Here is an 18905-nt window from a genome sequence, read left to right as displayed (position 1 = left end):
CCCTGTGCCCCCCACCCCCCTACTTAAATATACCAATTCTGAGACCGCACTACATTGAACTAAACAGAAATCTCCCCTTATGGAGATTTCTGTTTAAACGTTCAATGTTTTTTGCTTTCGCTAATCTGGTGCCAACAATATCAGCTTCGATATTGTCGGCCTTCGACAACGTGAAGTAGACCCGGGAATTGTTATGGCCAGGCTTGTATAGGCCTAAGGCCGATAGCCTGGTACCAACCTATGAACAAGTCTGGAGTACATAATGTATTGCTCTTATTAGTAGATGCCTAGTAAGGGTGATAATGAGCCAGTCATCCAAGTATGGAAACACTCGGAATTACTGCAGTCTCAAGTGAGCTGCTACCATTGCCATGCATTTCGTGAATACCCCGGGGGCTGTGGTGAGACCAAAGGGCAGTGCTCTGAACTGATAATGACTGGCTCCCAGCCAGAAGCATAAATACCTTCTGGATTGTCTTTTCATTTTTATGTGATAGTATGCATCCTGCAGGTCTATCGAGCACATCCAGTCATCCTTGCCCAAAAAGGGCAGAATGAACTGAACAGTGACCATTCCAAAACTTTGTATGTCGAACTGCCTTATTCAAGTTGCTGAGATCCAAAATTTGTCTTTGGTCCCATTTTCTTTGACATTAAAAAGAATCTGGAGTAAGTTCTGGACTCTATCTGGTCTGGTGGGACCTCTTGGATGACACATTTTTCTAGCAGCTTAAGTATTTCTGTTGCTGCTGCTCTCCTCTGTCTGGGTAGAACATCAGGAATTTTGCCTACAGTTGGAAATACTAGGAAAAAGGGGATTATATAACCTCTGGAAATAATCCTCTGCACTCATGCGTCTTTTGTTATATCTAGCCAGGCTCTCTAGTGCAGGGATAGCTGACCCTTGATTGCCTCCAGAGGGGGACAATTGGGCCTCCTTTCAGGAGCACTGATATGGTCTATCAGAGAAAAAAATCTCTGGATCCTTGGTTCCGCAGGTCTCCTCTGCCACGTGGGCATTGTTGTCCAGTGCAGTTTCCCACTCTGCCCCTGGCGAACTATTTATTTATTGACATTTGTTGACCGGCCACATGGATCTTTGAAAGGACCCTGGGACTTCCTGAACCACATTTTTCGACCACCTTGTTGATTCCTAGAAAAGGATCTTTGAAGGGTCAATAAACATATGTCCACTGCAGAAAGGATCTTTCTTCTTTTTCACACCTGTAAATTGTGTCCTTCGCTTTTAGGTCAAACAATGAACTGTCGTCAAAAGGTGCACTGACAAATGAAGACTTGAAGGGTACTGCAAAGTCACACAATCACATCCAAGCATGCCTCCTGATACAAATGCCTGAACCCATCACCCATGAGGCACCTTCAGCTGCATGACAGATAAGCCTCATGGATGAATTTGAAATAGCCAACTGTGAAGCTACAGAAGGTTGAGCATCGGCAGTAGTGGTCCTTGAAAGGGATTTTGAAAGTTCCTTGATCAAGCCCCTTTGTAGTCTCGTAAAGTGTGCTAAATAGTTCAGCGACTGAAGGGCAAAGGTCACTGAAGCATAACACTCTTCCTAAATTTGTCCAACACCCTAGATTCCCTATTAGGGAGATGGACAGAGGAACTCTGCTCAGCAAGAACCTTGTTGTTGGCTGTCACCATGGCACCCCCTTACTCCAGAATTCAAGTATAAGAAAATGGAAGATGATACCATGGCAAAACATATTTATTAAAACTCCAACGCACTAAAAACAACAAAGATGAGCACTCTGACTGTGCATGGTTTTAATGCATTCCATATGTTTAGACCAGCCACTGCACAGCAGGAGAAAATGTGTAGCTGTCTCAGTCTTCACCCAGAAGAGACTCGCATCAAAGCTGGTAAAGCAGCAGGATGCACTAGAGCTTCTTCATGTCCAAATAACCATCAGAAAGGTCCAGTATCATATATTGACTAGCTATAGTACTCCCTGTATGATAAAAGAAAGACATAACACCTACAGGAACTAGAGTCACTCAGTATTAAACCCAATGTAGAGACCTTTGTGAGAATCTGTGAGAATTAATTATTTCATTTATTGGGTTTAATATATGATACTGGACCTTTCTGATGGTTATTTGGTAAAGTATTGGAAGAAATAGTGAAACCCTGCTGGGTGGTTTGCAGACTTTGGGCTGGCTGTCCCTGTGGCATAGAATAATGTGGCCCAAGGTGCAGAGACATCTGGGATCCAGCAGGAATATCCGAGGGGGTAGGATCAATCTGCACTACCGAAGCAGAGAAAACTCTTCACCACCTCAAAGGCAGAATGCTCTGGGGAGAAGGAAGACAATGGAGCCCAGAAGCTGGACTTCTGACCCATTGATTCCCTCTGCCATGAAGGCAATCTGCCCGAGGTAGAAGTCAGAGCCAAGCTGTCCAGTACCAAAGTTCCACAGAGTAGAGACAGTTCTGAAAACTTCGGAGTCAACTCCAACACCTTGGATCCGACAGGACTACTATTCCTTCAAGAGTCGTCCAGCTCCGAGGATGTCAGAGCAGGTGCACTCAAAGATACCTTCGGATCCAAAGATAAAACCATCTTCAGATCCAAACCAGACAGACCTTTAAGACATGGATCGAGGGGCTCTGAAATGATGGATCAGATCAGAGAAGTAGTTGTTTTCAGAGGAGTGACAGAAGGATGATCTTCCTGATCCATAGGGGTAGGAGTCGAGTTAACTCCCAGCTGAATCTGCGCCATGACAAATCTCAACATCCTGTCCACATCGGCTTTGATTAGACTTGTGAAAGACAGAGAGGATGCCAAGGATGGGGACTTGAAATGTCTGAGTCACAAAAATGGAGATGGAACTATAGAAGGCACTGGGTCTACAGAGGGAGAGTACCTAGTTCTAGGTAAAGGTGTCGGATACAAGGTGCTCGGAGTCAAAGAGGAAGTGGAACTGGCACTAAAACTGTAAAGGAAGTCTTTGGATCCGAATTTTGCTTTTTCTTCTGAGGCTCTGAAGAAGAAGAAGATGAAGATCCTGCCGGCTTAGGATATTTTAAGATAGTCTCCTTAGTTTTAGATTTGGAGGGTTGAACTCCAGTAATCATCTCAGAAAAGAGTGGTGAAAGCAACCTATTCAGTATAACTTTTATTTTTGTGGTCAGCCATAGTCCGTGGATTAAAATTTTGATATATGCTGCATTCAACATTTAGATGATCTGGGCCTAAACAATATACGCATAGGGAATGCGCATCCGATAAAGACAACTTGTGACCACGTTATGTTTTGAACCCTGAAGGGCCTTTTTCTAACATTCTTACTAACCGTAAAAAAAAAATTACACAGGATAGAAGAAGAAAAACTGTTTTTTTTTTTTTAAGTATGAAAGAGAGTTAGAAATTCCAACAATGGTATTAACATTACACAAAAATGTGTAGATTATATAAAAAGGAAAAAAGAGAAGTGAACACCAACTATGGTTAAGAGGATTACAGCTTGTTTAGAAAAAACAAAATGAGGGAATATATAAATATATAATATTTATGAAGTAAAATGAAGTACATTTAAAGAAACTTATCTCTAAAACAACTTGAGAGCTGAAATGGTAACCACGTGTTGCTCATGAAGTGGAAAACGCAGTCTGAGGTATGTTAGGGGTTGGTGCATTATGGGTAAGGGATGAGCTTGAGAGCTTTTTGGTGGCCATGGGCAAAAGTAACAGCCGGGTCAGATCTGAGGATCAAAGCTGAGCCCAACTGTTGAGCAGTGAATGAAAACTGGCAACATGAGATACTGTGGTAAAGTACTTGAACCCCCCCCCCTTTGCCTTAATTGCATTCCTTCGTAACTTCCTTAGGAAAGCAGCAGACAAGTTAACCACCCTTACTTATATTTATAACCTCAAACTTACCACAGGAATTGTTCCACCAGTCCTGAAACATGCAATCATACTGCTTCCTAGGGTACCCCAACCTAAAATGCATAAAAACTACTGACCTAGCTCAACTCTTCCCTCCTTAAAAAATTTTGTGAAAGTACTATATAAACAGAAGCATAAACACTTTCATAGCTACAGGCATCTATCTGATTGAAAGCATGGCTTCAGATATAATTTCAGCACAAACACCACTATACCCACAGAAATGACACCATCTACAGAAACCAAAAAGGTTTCCTTTCAGACAGTTTTTTTGGGGGGGAATAACTCATACTTTTGAAACTGTTGGCCACAGAATTATGTTTGCCAAGTTAGAAAACTTGAAAGTGGAAGGAAATGCCATTGCTTCGTTCCATAGCTATCTTAACAGCAGGACCTGTAAAGTTTACTCTAACAACCACCTGATCAGTAAATTAAACACTACAAACAGGTTTACCCCAAGGATCTGTCCCAGGCCCACTACTATTTACTCTTCATTAATGATATTACTGATGACTTACCTGAACTTAACCTTCCCCTCTGCGCAGATTATATTTTATTACTGCAGGCAGACAAAATTCTTCTCTAATATTTGACAGGGGTCAGAACAAAATAAACTCCAAATTAATCACAAACAACAGTGTTATGCTTTTTTCTCCCCTGACAGACAGCCTCTCAATTTCCTGTCTTTACTATCTCAGATAATAACAACAATATTACTCTTTTTGTAACAGAGTACAAATACTTAGGCCTGACTCTACCTTAAGTTTTACAACCCATGCTGATAATACCATTAATAAATCCCTCTCACAATTAAAACTCTGCTTTAGGACATCACATCTACTTGCTCCGACTACCTGCAATGCAATAGTCAGGAATGTCTTATTCCTAAAACTAGAATATTGTTTTCCTGGTACTCTCTTTACACTCTGTTTATAACACACAAAGACTTCAAGTCAATGAGAGTAAATTTTGCCAGAGTTGCTCTAGCAGCTGACACCCATGTACACCACTGCAACATTCTAAATTACTTAAACTGGCTACCCATTACTGAAAGGTCCACTTATCTTCTATGTACCTTTTTTCTAAATGATGGCTACTGCCCCCTTTTGAAAAGAAAACTCCCTAAGGAATTCACAGAATAACTTAATATCACTTCCCCATCTTCCTTCTAAGATAGTCATCGGTGAACAAGCCTTTTCATGAATTGACCCTGTTCTCTGGAACAAACTCCCAGTTGAAACTAGTTTCTCTTACTTTAAGAAATCCCTTTCTGAGCACCTCTTCAAGGACGTTGCTTGCAAATGCTTTAGGGATAATGATTAAACACTTTAAAAAGGCTTAAAAGTCTAAAAAATGTTTACACTCTCTCGATTGTTCTCTTTTGACATTTAATTCTTCTTACTCCTGTGTTTTCTTCTTACTGTCCAAGGCTATTTATGTAATCTCTGTTTTTAACTCATTTCCATTTGAGTTTTTCTTTTCAAGAAAATTTAATTTTAAACCTTTAAGAAGCAAAGTCTTACAGCCAAACTGTTTTGCAGCCCAAGGAACTTGATAAAACCTAATGTAAACCTGCTACTTTATTAGAAATGCATAAAAAGTGTGTAACATTCTACATTATAAAAATTGTTTAATAACTGTATATGAATAGTCTAAAGTTTTTCAACAATGTGAACCTAATGACCTATCATATTTGAAGAGTATAAAAAGAAGTTATGTCCTTACCATAACGTTCCATGTGGAGTGTTCATCTCGCCTTTGTTCTTACAAATGGGATGCGGCTGTGCTCCTTTGCGGAAGCCTTCAAGTCTTCCTTTACTAACGCCCCCCTTTGATGGTGTCACTCTTTTTGGCCCCAAAGTAAAGGAGACCCTAACCCGGTGTGGAGTGCTGGAAAGGCTTCCCAGGGATGGTATCCCTGTCACCTTGGTTCTGCGGACCCCCTCTGCCGCCAGGGCGGCGTCTTCCATTTCTGCCCCCTCCTCTGCCTCTGGGGGGGGGCATCACCCTGTGTGCCTGGGAAAGAACCCTGGGGTTTACGAAACCACATCTTTCCACCTCATTGCCCTTTGGGGTACGGTCTGGATGGGGTGGAAAAACGGACTCCGACAGCAGACAGAGTCTTTCCCTCCTGCTCACACTGGGTTAGGGTCTCCTTTACTTTGGGGCAAAAAAGAGTGGCACCATCAAAGGGGGCGTTAGTAAAGGAAGACTTGAAGGAGTCCGCAAAGGAGCACAGCCGCATCCCATTTGTAAGAACAAACGGCGAGATTGAACACTCTCACATCTTAAGTTTACTGACACTGTTTGTTGCCTCTAAGCCCAGGTTGTGGCTGAAAAGGGTCTTTGGATCACTTCATCTAACCAATTACCCAATAATAAATAAATAATAAATACATAAGGTTGATACTAGGCTATCGGCCCTAGGACCCATACAAACATAGCCATAACAATTCCCTGGCTATTTCTTCTCAGAATATTTACTTCCCTTGTTCCCTGTCTGGCAGAGCGACTGACGTGATCCCCAGGGTGAATTTCCTATTATACATGTTTATTTTTTTTTCTTTAAGGAGTCCTTGCAGAAGAAGACAGTTTTGAAGGAGGGATATCTGAACAGTCTAATAGACTCTTGCCTTGGTAACCCCATGAAGAATCTCCTGGAGTGTCTTCAACCCTAGAGAAGATGGTTTTCCTATACCCGGATCGGACACTGGAACAGCTGAAAAGGACAAAGACTGATCCCCAGTTTATGGTGGCCAAAAGGATTACACCAGTGGAAGCCAGAGAGTTAAGTGAGAGGTCTGAGGAAAATCGATAGCCACTAAAGGTTCACCCACTTCTGGCTAAGAAGTAGACCGAGCCTGTGTAGCGGTAGTGAACCAGCAGGATCAAAGTAAGTTTCCATTCTGTAGCTGAGGCGGAGGTGCCAAAAGCGGTAAGTGTTGCTGAAGTCAGTCAGTCAGAAGTCACTGAGGGTCAACAACCAGCATACCTACACTCCCATTTCTTATACCAGCCCCTTCTCAAAAAACTCCAGCTTTACTCCGTAGCATATCACCTACTCCAAGGAGATCTCTGCCTAACATATAAAGCTATGTTAAACCCAGAGCTGTTGGACATGCTACACCTTAAGAAATCCCAATCTCTCCGAGATACATGCGCTAGGGACCTAAACCTTGTCACCACAATAAAAAGGACATGCTGGAGGGATAAATTCCTGTCCCACAGACTTCCTATACTCTTGAACAAGCTACCCATCTGTGTCAAGCAAAGTTCCTCAGTACTCTTCAAGAAAAATCTTGATGAGTGGATGGGAAATAGGAAATACACCCCGGGGATCACTTCTGTGGCTCTGCTCGACAGGGGTACAGGAAATTAACTTTCTTGGGTGGTGTAAGCCAGGGAACCTTGTTGGCTAGGCTTACTTAGGCCCTTGGGCCGATAGCCTAGTACCGACCTATGAACCTAAAAGCACAAGCAGCACACAAATTCCCTGGCAGCACTCCTGTTAAAATAGTAAATACACTCATAGTAAAAAGAAAGTGGCAGAGAAGTTGTCACAATGTGAACAGAAGATAAAACAGATCCTTGCCCATCCTAAAGTAAAACTTTATCACAAAATAAAAGTTTAAACAAGCAGTACATCTTTTTTCACAAAAAACAACCCCAAATTGTTAAATTACACAAATAGCTAAAAATAGGAGTCCCTAATGAGAAACTTCCAATACTGATAAAAAACATAATTGTTTTAAATGCAAAATGCCACTTTTAAACAGAAAATAAAATTAAATAGTTATTTTCTTAAAAGAGCAAAAATTTCTTTTTGGAAGGGTTCCCCAATCTGACAGAAACAAAACTCTAAGTTGATTACTGATCCTGTGAAGCCCCTGACATGCTGTTCTCAAGGTGGCAAGAAATATTCATTCTGACTGATTTCCATCCATTGGGGCTAGGCAGTCGTGTGTGTGTGTGTGTGTGTGTGTGTGTGTGTGTGTGTGTGTGTGTGTGTGTGTGTGTGTGTGTGTGTGTGTGTGTTGGGGGGGGGGGCAGAACTTTGTAAAGCTGGCTGGTTATTTCCTGGCAGGGGAAACAAACCATATAGTCTAAAGGCCAGTGCTGTAGTAGAAATGATAAACATTGAAAAGAACTGTTCATAGCAGCTCTCTTTCTTTTCATATGTGTGATTTTGTGTGTGCATATAAACAGAAAGACAGACAAACAGATAAGAAGATTTGACAGAACAAATGCAATGTCACAAGTACTCAAAATCTATAGTGCTCCAATATACTGTAAGCTGCCTCAGTTTTTAAAATATATAACCTTTTTGCTAAAAGTATTTCATCCATATAGATTTCACATACCCCACTAAGTACAGTCAGCTCCTGTTGTAGTTTTGCAACCGTCTCCTCATGCTGTTCTTGTTTTCTTTCTTTGATTCGCTGAATGAGCTCGGAGCCAGTCGTCTCAGAGACTACATGTACAAAAAGCAAAATGGATGAACATTTGCTTGACAACACAAATTATTTATATTTTAGTTTTGAACTAAGCAATAAAATAGAGTCTTGTGCATGTAGATGTAAACACTGATGTAAGACTTTTCTTCTCTTGCCACAAAATCAAGTTTTGCAGGACAGTATTAGCACTGGCTGCAATTTCACACAATGAATGAGACTTATGCTTATACATGGCTGTGCAGTTAATACAAACTCAAGAATGCTTCATCAAATGAAATTCTCAGCAACATATGCAAGTCATACAAAAATTAGAAGTTATGTACCTACCATAACGTTCCATGTTAGTTGTCTTCTCTCGCCTTCTTTCTTGCTGGATGGGTTCAGAGCCGATCCTCGGCTCTGACTCGGCACTTGCTAAGCTCGAGAGCTAATTTTACCAGCTCGAGGCAACACTATATCCCATGATGCAAGGCGGAGATTACCCAGATCTCGTTTGGTAGCTAAAGAAATAGCAGTATTTTCTTCCAACTAAGAGGAGGAAGAAAATAAGGATACTAAATAACATCATAACCCTCTAGAAAGGATCAACATAATCTAGTGACACTAGGAGTTGAACAGCTAGAAAAAGGTAATAACCTCTTAATAGAAGATGTATAATCTTCCCAGTCTGACCAGGCTAGGGGGATGGAGGGCGGGACACAAGAAAGAAGGCGAGAGAAGACAACTAACATGGAACGTTATGGTAGGTACATAACTTCTAAATGTTAAGTTGTCAATCTCGCCTTCATTCTTGCTGGATGGGACCGCGTCCCTAGCACCTCTATCCTGGGTGGCTCAATGGAACAGACTCTTGAGAACGGTGGAACCAAAATTTGCTCTGTCTCTGGAGACCAAATCTAATTTGTAATGTGAAACAAAGGTATGAGGAGAGGCCCATGTGGCTGCTGCACAAATAGTGTCTATTGGAAGTCTAGCTTGAAAGGCTGTAGATGTAGCTAGAGCTCTGGTAGAATGGGCTTTTGGGTTAGAAACCAACTCTTTGCCTCTGAGCTGATAAATGTAAGTGATCACAGAAGACAGCCACCTAGATAAAGTTACCTTAGAAACTGGAAGGCCTTTCCTGTTCTCTGCATAGGATAGAAATAGTTGATCAGATTTCCTAAAATTTTTTGTCTTATCCAGATAATATCTGAGCTGGCGGTGAACATCGAGATAATGTAACTTTTGTTCAGCTCTATCAGAATAATTCGGGAAAAATACTGGAAGATCAATGGACTGATTTAGGTTAGTCTGTGATGCCACCTTTGGTAAGAAAGATGGATTAGTTCTTAGGGATACCCTGTCTTTGTGGAATATTAGATAGGGAGGGCGAACACAGAGAGCATGAAGCTCAGATACTCTCCTGGCAGATGTAATGGCAACTAGAAAAAGTGTCTTCCAAGAAAGCAATTTCAAAGAACAGGCAGCTGCAGGTTCGAACGGGGGAAGAATCAAGGATGTTAAAATTAAATTTAAATCCCACTGTGGTGGGGGGGGTCTCTAATTGGAGGTTTCAATAAAAAGATACCTCGAAGGAATGCCTTGCAAAGTTTATGTGACATAATGTTGTGGTCCAAAAAGCCTATATGAAAATTTGAAATGGCTGCCAGTTGAACTTCCACTGTGGAAGACGAGGATCCTGAATTAAAAATGTCAGTTAGGAAGTCCAATACCGAATGAACTGGAGCAGTATAGGGGTCTATGTTCCTAGCTTTTGCCCAGAAAGAGAAACGTCGCCATTTACTAGTGTAGATCTTTCTGGTAGAAGATTTTAGGGAAGCTACTATGATATCCCGTACAGGATTAGAAATCATAGGAAGCCTGGCTAAGGATGGAAGTGGAGCAACCAAGCAGTGAGGTTGAGAGAAGGTATGGATTGGTGCAGTTGACCCGACTGGTGGGTCAGAAGATCTGGAACCGGGTCCAGATGCCATGGCTGTACCAAGAGGTAATGATGTAGGAACGGAAACCATATCTGTCGAGGCCAATAAGGGGCAATGAGAATCAACTTGGCTCTCATGGTGGTTGCTTTCTGAATTAGCTGAGGTATCAGCAGAAAAGGAGGAAAAGCATAAAGAAGTCCCCGGGGCCAATCTTGGGTTAGAGCGTCTCTGGGGGGATGGCCTGGAAGGGGGAAGAGAGAGAGGAAGTCTGGGCATTTGCTGTTTTGAGGTGTAGCAAAAAGGTCGCAGCAAGGAAGGCCCCACTTCTGAAAAATCTCTTCCGTCACTGACTGTTTGAGAGACCACTCGTGAGGCATGAGTATAGCTCTGCTCAATCTGTCCGCTATGATGTTGGATTTCCCGGGAATGTGCGTTGCTATCAGAAACCGGTGAGAGGAGATTGCCCATTGCCATAGTCTGAGAGCCTCCCGACACAGTGGATAGGACTTGGTTCCACCCTGTTTGTTTATATACCACACAACGGACATATTGCCCGTTTGGACTGGAATAGTTACTAGGTGAAGAGAGTCGTTGAGGGCTTGCAACGTTAAAAGCACTGCTCTCATCTCCAGAACATTTATGTGCAGATGGTACTCGAAAGGTTGCCAAGTGCCATGGACCATTCTGCCCTGATAATGCCCCCCCCCCACCCGATCAGGGTGGCGTCCGATGTAACCGTGGCAACCGGGGCAAGAGGAACAAATGGTCTGCCTTGATGGATTTGAGGTGACGATATCCACCAAGTCAGATGTCTTTTGCAATTTGGAGTTACTATGATCTCGTGACGCATGGGAAGTTGTTGAAAAAACCATTGGGTGAATAGCATCCATTGTAGAAGTCGCATGTAAATGCGGGCGAGGGGAAGAAGTGTTATGGCGGCCGCCATAAGACCCAGTACTTTCAGAGCAAATCTGGCCTGAATTTTGTTGCTGAATAGAATCACTTGGACGTGTCTTTGAATGTCCAAGATCCTTTGGTCTGTCAACCTTGCTGAATGTTGTACGGTGTCCAATCTTGCGCCTATAAAAGTAATATATTGGCAAGGCGACAAGGCAGATTTTTCGAAATTTATAGAAATTCCTAGCCCTCTGCAAGTGTGAATGGTGTAATTTCTGGCTTGGAGAAGCTGATGCCTGGTGGTAGCAGTGAGGAGCCAGTCGTCTAGATATGGAAACACCTGGAATCCTTGACGTCTCAGGTGAGCCGTAACCACTGCCATGCATTTGGTGAACACTCTGGGTCTGTAGCGAGTCCAAAGGGCAGGGCTCTGAATTGGAAGTGACTGGTCCCCAGCCAAAAGCGGAGAAATCTTCTGGAGCATCTGTGAATTTTTATGTGATAGTATGCATCCTGAAGAACTATCGAGCACATCCAATCGTCCTTGCCCAGAAAGGGCAGAATGGACTGAAGCGTGACCATCCGGAATCTTGATTTCTTTACAAACTTGTTGAGTTTGCTCAGATCTAATATTGGTCTCCAGTCCCCTGTCTTTTTGGAACTAAAAAGAACCTTGAGTAGATTCCGGATCCTATTTGGTCTGCTGGGACTGGCTGGATGGCTCTTTTTACTAGCAGTTTTGATATTTCTAGTACTGCTAGTTCCCTTAGACCGGGTGGAACGTCTGGAAGGGTTCCCTTTTGTTGAATTGGGGTTTGAATAAAGGGAATTTTGTAACCCTCGGATATAATTGACTGTACCCATTTGTCTTGAGAAAGGGAAAGCCAGGCTATTGGGTACAGTGATAATTTTCCCCCGACTGCCTCTGAAGGCGGACAATCGGGCAACATCTCAGGGATGCTGGAAGGGTTTGTCAGAAAGAGGCTGTCTGCTACCCTGATTCTGCGGACCACCTCTGCCCCTAGGGCGGCGTCTATTATTATTACCCCCTCTGTCTCTGGGGGTAAACTGACTTCGTGCATCAGGTGTGACTCCTTGAGATTTGCGGAACCACATTTTCCCTCCCTTCTGTCCTTTGGTGTAAGGTCTAGAAGGGGTGGAGAAACAGACTCCTACGGCAGAAAGAGTCTTGCCATCTTGTTCGCATCCAGTTAAAGTGTCTTTCACTTGAGGACCGAACAAGGTCGAGCCATCAAAGGGGGAGTTTGTGAAAGACACCTTGAAGGGGTCTGCAAAATTACAAAGCCGCATCCAGGACTGACGCCTTAAAGCCACTCCTGTGCCTGTGGCCCTACTCGCTCCATCGGCTGCATAAGAAATGAGCGGCATGGAGGAGTTAGCAATGGAGTTAAGGATTCCTAGCTGTGAGCTAATCTTATCCTGAGACCCAGCAGCTGACGGATCCTGTACAACTTCTCCCAACTCTTTAAGAACATCTCTTTGAAGGCGGGTGAAGTGGCATAAGTAGTTCAGCGATCCCATGGCAAAAGTCGCTGAAGAAAAAATCCGCTTACCGTACCTGTCCATAGTCCTAGAATCCTTATTAGGAGGATGGACAGGTACTGAAGGATCAGCTAATTCCTTCTTGGTGGCAGCAGCCACCACCATGGCATCAACTGGGACACCCTTTGTTAAATATTGTCTATCTTGTGGGGCAGTAATAAATTTTGAAGGTCTCCTAGGGATAGGTTCCACCGAATCTGGAGCCATCCACGCCCTCCGAGCCACTACCTCCATGAGAGGGTCGAAAGGCGGAGACACCCAGGAGGTGGAGGGTCGAGATCCGAAGCCTCCAGGTATACTGACTCGTCCTCAGAGGGATTAAGGGAGGGCCAGTTCCCCCTCTGCTTAAGGATTTCAAGGATGTCTGAAAATGAGACATCCTCAGAGGAGGACCTTGGGGATCCCTCCGACTCATCCAAGTCAGTATCTGATGTAGTAGACTCAGGGGAGTCTAAATGTTTCCTCTTACATGTCTTCTTACGTGGGGGTTCCCCTGATGGATCAGGAGAAGCCTCGGAAGAGGAGGATATTCCCAATGGGGAAACCTGAGGCGTTGGATCTCTGGGTCCGGGAGCAAGAGAGTGGGAAGAGACATCAGCAGGCACTGTAGTGGGAGGAGCTGATGGAACTGTCCGTTGACTAAGCCCAGGGGCTAGTACACTCCTCATCACCTCGAAGGCCCCCCCGTCAGAGAGACCAGAAAGTTCCCGCTCCGAAGAGATAGGAACCTCAGGCGTCACCAAGAGGGAAGGCTCCAAGGCAGATGTCGGGGCCGAGCTCACCAAGGCCGAAGCTCTGAGAGGGAGAACGGGGTCGGACAAGGGTCTGATGCCACTTGCCCCCTCGTAGCCGATGAGAGAGACTAGATGCCTGGATCCCTCCAATGAAGGTCTCAAGGAGGAAATCAGAGCCGAGGACGACGGAGCCAAAAGGGGTGGTATCGGCTCTGAAGTCACAACGGTACCGGTTCCGAGGAGCTCCGGCTCCGAGCTCTGTAACAGAGTCGAAGGAGGAATGTTCGGTGGATGTGAGATAGCTACCATCTGTTGAGATGGGCTATGGAGTATTTGGGCCAATGCCTGAGACTTTAATAGCCTACTCACCACTCTCTCAAGGTCGTGATCAGATAGCCTGGATGACCAAGAAGATCGGCTCCGATGGCTCTGCTCCGAGAGCAAGGGTGATCTCGGAGCCGAATGAATAGATTCCACTGAAGGGGATCGAGATCTCTTTTTTGAGATCAATGAAGCCATCGGAGCCGAAGATACGTCGGCTCCAGCCGGAGCAGACACTGAGTGTCTGGATTTAACAGTATCGGCGCCGGATGGAGCCGATACTGAGACTGGTATGGAAAGATCGGCTCCGGCCAGAGCCGATCTCGAGCCTGGTGAGGAAGAACCTGAAGCCGACAGCTTGAAAGCCTGAGCCGAAGGCTTAACAGGTTTCGAGGGCTTCCCCGGCGCCGACTTAGTCGGGGAGCTCTCGGGCTTTAATAAGCCCCTTAATATGAGCTTATTTTTTCGTTCCTGCAGGACTCTTGGGCTGAAAGCATGACAGATAGCACAAGAGTCCTGCAGGTGCGAAGGTCCCAGGCAATAAACACAAGAAGTGTGACCGTCTGTCAGAGACATCTTCTGACAGCACGAGTCACACTTCTTGAAGCCTGAGACCTTAGTGTCCTTCGACATAACTGTGTCGATGAAACACCAGCAACACACTCACACACAAAAAACACTCAGTCCAACAAATTAAATTAAATTAAATTAAACAGGGATAACACACAGTCACACACAAACAATCCCTGACAGGAAAAATTTTAGGGAGGGGAAGGCCTAAGGCCTAACTAGGGACAAGGGAATATTTACTCAAAGGGAAGGGAACACTGATGGGAATAGGGCTAAAGTAAGTCGATAATTAACAAATTACAGTATATATATATATATATATATATATATATATATATATATATATATAAATTTAAAGGGGGGTAGACGAAAAGTCTCTAAAAAGTTCACTTACCTAGAGCTGGTAAAAGAAGGCACCTCGTTAGCGAAGCGGCAAACGAGATATGAGTAATCTCCGCCTTGCATCATGGGATATAGGGTTGCCTCGAGCTGGTAAAATTAGCTCTCGAGCTTAGCAAGTGCCGAGTCGGAGCCGAGGATCGGCTCCGAACCCATCCAGCAAGAATGAAGGCGAGATTGACAACTTAACATTTAGCCTTAGAATTCATCATCTCAGTATGAAAGACAATTTGATAGCATATACTTATCCTTATAACTGTACTGTCTACTGTTGGTTTAAGTAGTTAATTGCACTGTATTACATTGTATCTGTTAGCTGTAGGTACACTTGGGCTCCAAACCAGCTACTCTACATTAAGAAGTTATTTTTCTGCACCCTTATGGCAGACGTGTGCAGATCTAACCTGAGTTGGGGATTGCTGGTGGAAGGCTTATTGTGTGCTTTCCTGTTTGGTAGTTAGCTTAAAACTCACTTCTCTTTGCTCATATGTAAACCTCACATTTGCCTGGTGCTGCTCTTTATGCAGTAGCTGTAAGCAATGTAACGTATAGATGAACATAGAAGTTCAGTTTTTTCCCTTAACAACTGTCAGTGAGACCCTTTCAAGATTTTCTGCTGCTCTAGGAGCATCTCAGTTGTGCACTGAACAGTGTTAACTTACTGATCAAGCTTAGCCTACACAAAGCATAGATTCCTCTTGTAGTTTCAGCGCTACCAGCAAAGTCCTGTCAAATTAACCAATTCCCTTCCCTTCCTTAATCAAACATAAAGTAAGAACCTGCTATCATGGATGAGCAGTTTCCCATCATCTCTCTGTCTAGCCTGATAGATATGTGCATCCTGAGGCAATGAAGCAATTGTCACATATGTACTGACAACCACTTACTACTGAAACAAACAAACACTTTATGTGAGAGATTTAGTTACACTATGAAAGTGGAGGAAAGACTCTTACATCAGGGCAAATTGAATGCCAAACAGGTTGTCAGCACACAGACAATTTCCACAATAAATAAGGACATGATACATAAACCCACATGTGTGAAGGTACTCACTAGTAGCTTACCAAACGATCAGAGGCCTAAATGGAAACCACTTACATACAGCAATGCAAAAAACAACTGCAACACATAATAACACACACACCAGTGTCTCAACAAATAAGCCCACAAAGCATAACATCACAACACCTAATGTACTGGTCATAGGTGACTTCATTGTGAGATACATGGATGTTCCCCTCACCAAGCTGGATAAGGAGCGGGTTACAGTTAGCTACCTGTCAGGTGCCAAAATCCATCAAGTCATTCAAGCACTCAAGTCACTTAACCAGTACCAGTATGACTCAGTCATAGTGCATGTGGAGGTGAATGACTTGAGACATACCTCACTGAACTATATGAAGAGAGACTGAGCTGTCAGATTATGTGTCACAGACAGATATAAGCCTAGCTATAAGCAGCATTCTACCTTCTCCAAGGATGATACCACAATACAAACAAAAAATGATTGACTTTAACATTTAGCTTAGCATCTAGTGACAGTCCAAGGGGATCCAATATTTGTCAGCCTGGGAAGACATAGTCGACAGGCCACACTGCTTTTGCCACAGATGGTTTGCACCTGTCTCCTCTAGGCTTTCAGATACTGGCAAAGGCATTAGCCACTCCTATTGTGCCTTTTTTAAGCAGTGTCAAAATAACTAACCTCCCAACATAACAAAATCCTCTCTAGATAATCTCAAGGTACTGCTGCTTAATGCTAGGTGTTTAAACAAGAAACTGCACTCCCTGAAAGTACTCCTCACTTTAGAAGATGCTGACGTATGTGCAGTCACTGAGACATGATTCCAAGGTACGGGGTACGTAAAAGCACCCCAGCCATGCAGGGCTACAATGCCTTCCAAAGGAGGAGGTGTATCCATCTTCATTACGGAGAAATACACCTCAAAACTGGTCAAACAGTATGACTCTCTTGAGCTACTCTATGTCCAATTAACTATAGGCAAAGCCCCCTACCACATCATAGTTAGTTATATGTCCCCCACCATAAAACAGGAAAAGCATAACGCATACATGGACTTGCTAGAACCCAACACCTTACTCATGGGTGATTTTAATTATCCCTGGCAAAAAATACACATAAATATATGAAATCATACTCGGAGGCTCTAAATAAAAACCTGCAAAAGCATCAGAGACCTCCAAAGCAGACACCCAAAAAACCTGCACCTCCCATCACAAACCAGACAACACATAAAACACAAAATCAGTGTGCTGCACAATCACAGCCCTTAAGGCGAAATAACATACCTAACACACTAGTAATAGGCGACTCTATAGTCAGGCACACTGATGTCCCACTCACTAGGCTGGACAAGGAGAAGCTTACTGTTAGCTGCCTGTCAGGAGCCAGAATCCGCCACATAACACAAGCACTCAGGTCACTCCAGAACAAGTACAAATATGACTCTGTCATTGTTCATGTTGGTGTGAATGACCTGAGACATACCTCCCTGGACTACATGAAAAGAGACATGGAAGAGCTCTCTGATCATGTAGCCCAGATGGGTATGACCCTGACCCTGAGTAGCATCCTGCCCTCACCAAGAATGATACTGCAATATAAAGAAAAAAAAATGATCAATTTCAACAATTGGCTAAGCTTCTGGTGTCATTCAAAGGGGATCCAGTGTCTGTCAGCATGGGACAACATGCTCGACAAGCCTCGTTGCTTTGCATGCAAGAAACGGCTTGCACCTGTCACCCCTAGGCTTTCAAATACTGGCCAAGGCTCTTGCTGCCCCCATAGTGCCTTTTTTAGGCAAGGCTCAAAAGTCAAACCCACCTCCGTAAACAGCACAAATAAAAAAATGAGGGTTATGCTACTCAATGCCAGGAGTTTAAATCTCAAAATGCATGTGCTCGAATTAGAAGTTATGTACCTACCATAACGTTCCATGTTAGTTGTCTTCTCTCGCCTTCTTTCTTGCTGGATGGGTTCGGAGCCGATCCTCGGCTCCGACTCAGCACTTGCTTTAGCTCGAGAACTCCTTTTACCAGCTCGAGGCAACCCTATATCCCATGATGCAAGGCGGAACTACCTCAGATCTCGTTTGGCAGCTAACTTACCCTGCTAAAGGTTATCCTAACCAAATTAGGAACAAAGTTTCCTAAAAGAAGTCCTCATAACAAAGATCCAGAGGAAACAAACTAATAGGAACTCTTCAAGATCTGTCCAGGCCAGGGGGAAGGAGGGAGGGCGAAGAAAGAAGGCGAGAAGACAACTAACATGGAACGTTATGGTAGGTACATAACTTCTAAATGTTAAGTTGTCAATCTCGCCTTCATTCTTGCTGGATGGGACCGCGTCCCTAGCACCTGTATCCTGGGTGGCTCAATGGAACAGACTCTTGAGAACTGTGGAACCAAAACTGGCCCTATCTCTGGAGGCCAAATCCAACTTGTAATGAGAAACAAAGGTATGAGGCGTGGCCCAAGTAGCTGCTGCACAAATGGTATCAATGGGAAGTCTATCCTGAAAAGCTGCAGAAGTGGATAGACTCCTGGTCGAGTGTGCTTTTGGCTTAGAAGATAGTTGTTTGCCTCTGAGAGAGTACACATAGGAAATGGTGGAAGTCAACCATCTGGATAAGGTCACTTTAGAAACTGGAAGACCTAACCTGTTTTCTGCATAAGAGACAAACAATTGGTCCGATTTTCTAATTTGTTTAGTCCTATGCAAGTAGTACCTGAGCTGACGATGGACATCCAAAAAATGCAGTTTCTGTTCAGCTCTGTCAGAATAGTCAGGGAAAAAGACTGGTAGATCTATAGATTGGTTAATATTGGTTTGAGATACAACCTTGGGGAGAAAGGAAGGGTTAGTTCTTAACGATACCCTGTCCTTATGAAAAACCAAATAAGGTGAACGAATACAGAGAGCTTGAATCTCGGAAACCCTTCTTGCAGAAGTGACAGCCAGTAAAAATATAGTTTTCCACATCAATAACTTCAAAGAACATGAAGCAGACGGTTCGAAAGGAGGTAGTATCAAGGATGCTAACATTAAGTTTAGATCCCATTGCGGAGGAGGATGCTTTATAGGTGGTTTTAGGAGAAAAACTC

At 43.6% G+C, this 18905-nt stretch overlaps 1 protein-coding gene across 1 annotated transcript in view; it reads right to left on the bottom strand.

Moving 5' to 3' along the window:
- The window catches only part of CCDC180 (coiled-coil domain containing 180), a 2826277-nt gene that overhangs the window by 2454176 nt on the left and 353196 nt on the right, over positions 1-18905 (bottom strand). The window contains exon 5 of the mRNA XM_044058396.1: positions 8279-8388. Coding sequence (XP_043914331.1) covers positions 8279-8388 — 110 coding nt within the window. The remainder of the gene's footprint in view (positions 1-8278; positions 8389-18905) is intronic.

The sequence above is a fragment of the Protopterus annectens genome, chromosome 16.part0 (assembly GCF_019279795.1).
Source record: "Protopterus annectens isolate FY-2018-M chromosome 16.part0, PAN1.0, whole genome shotgun sequence".
In the NCBI taxonomy this organism is placed as follows: domain Eukaryota; kingdom Metazoa; phylum Chordata; order Ceratodontiformes; family Protopteridae; genus Protopterus; species Protopterus annectens.
This window is presented reverse-complemented; position numbering and strand designations above follow the sequence as displayed.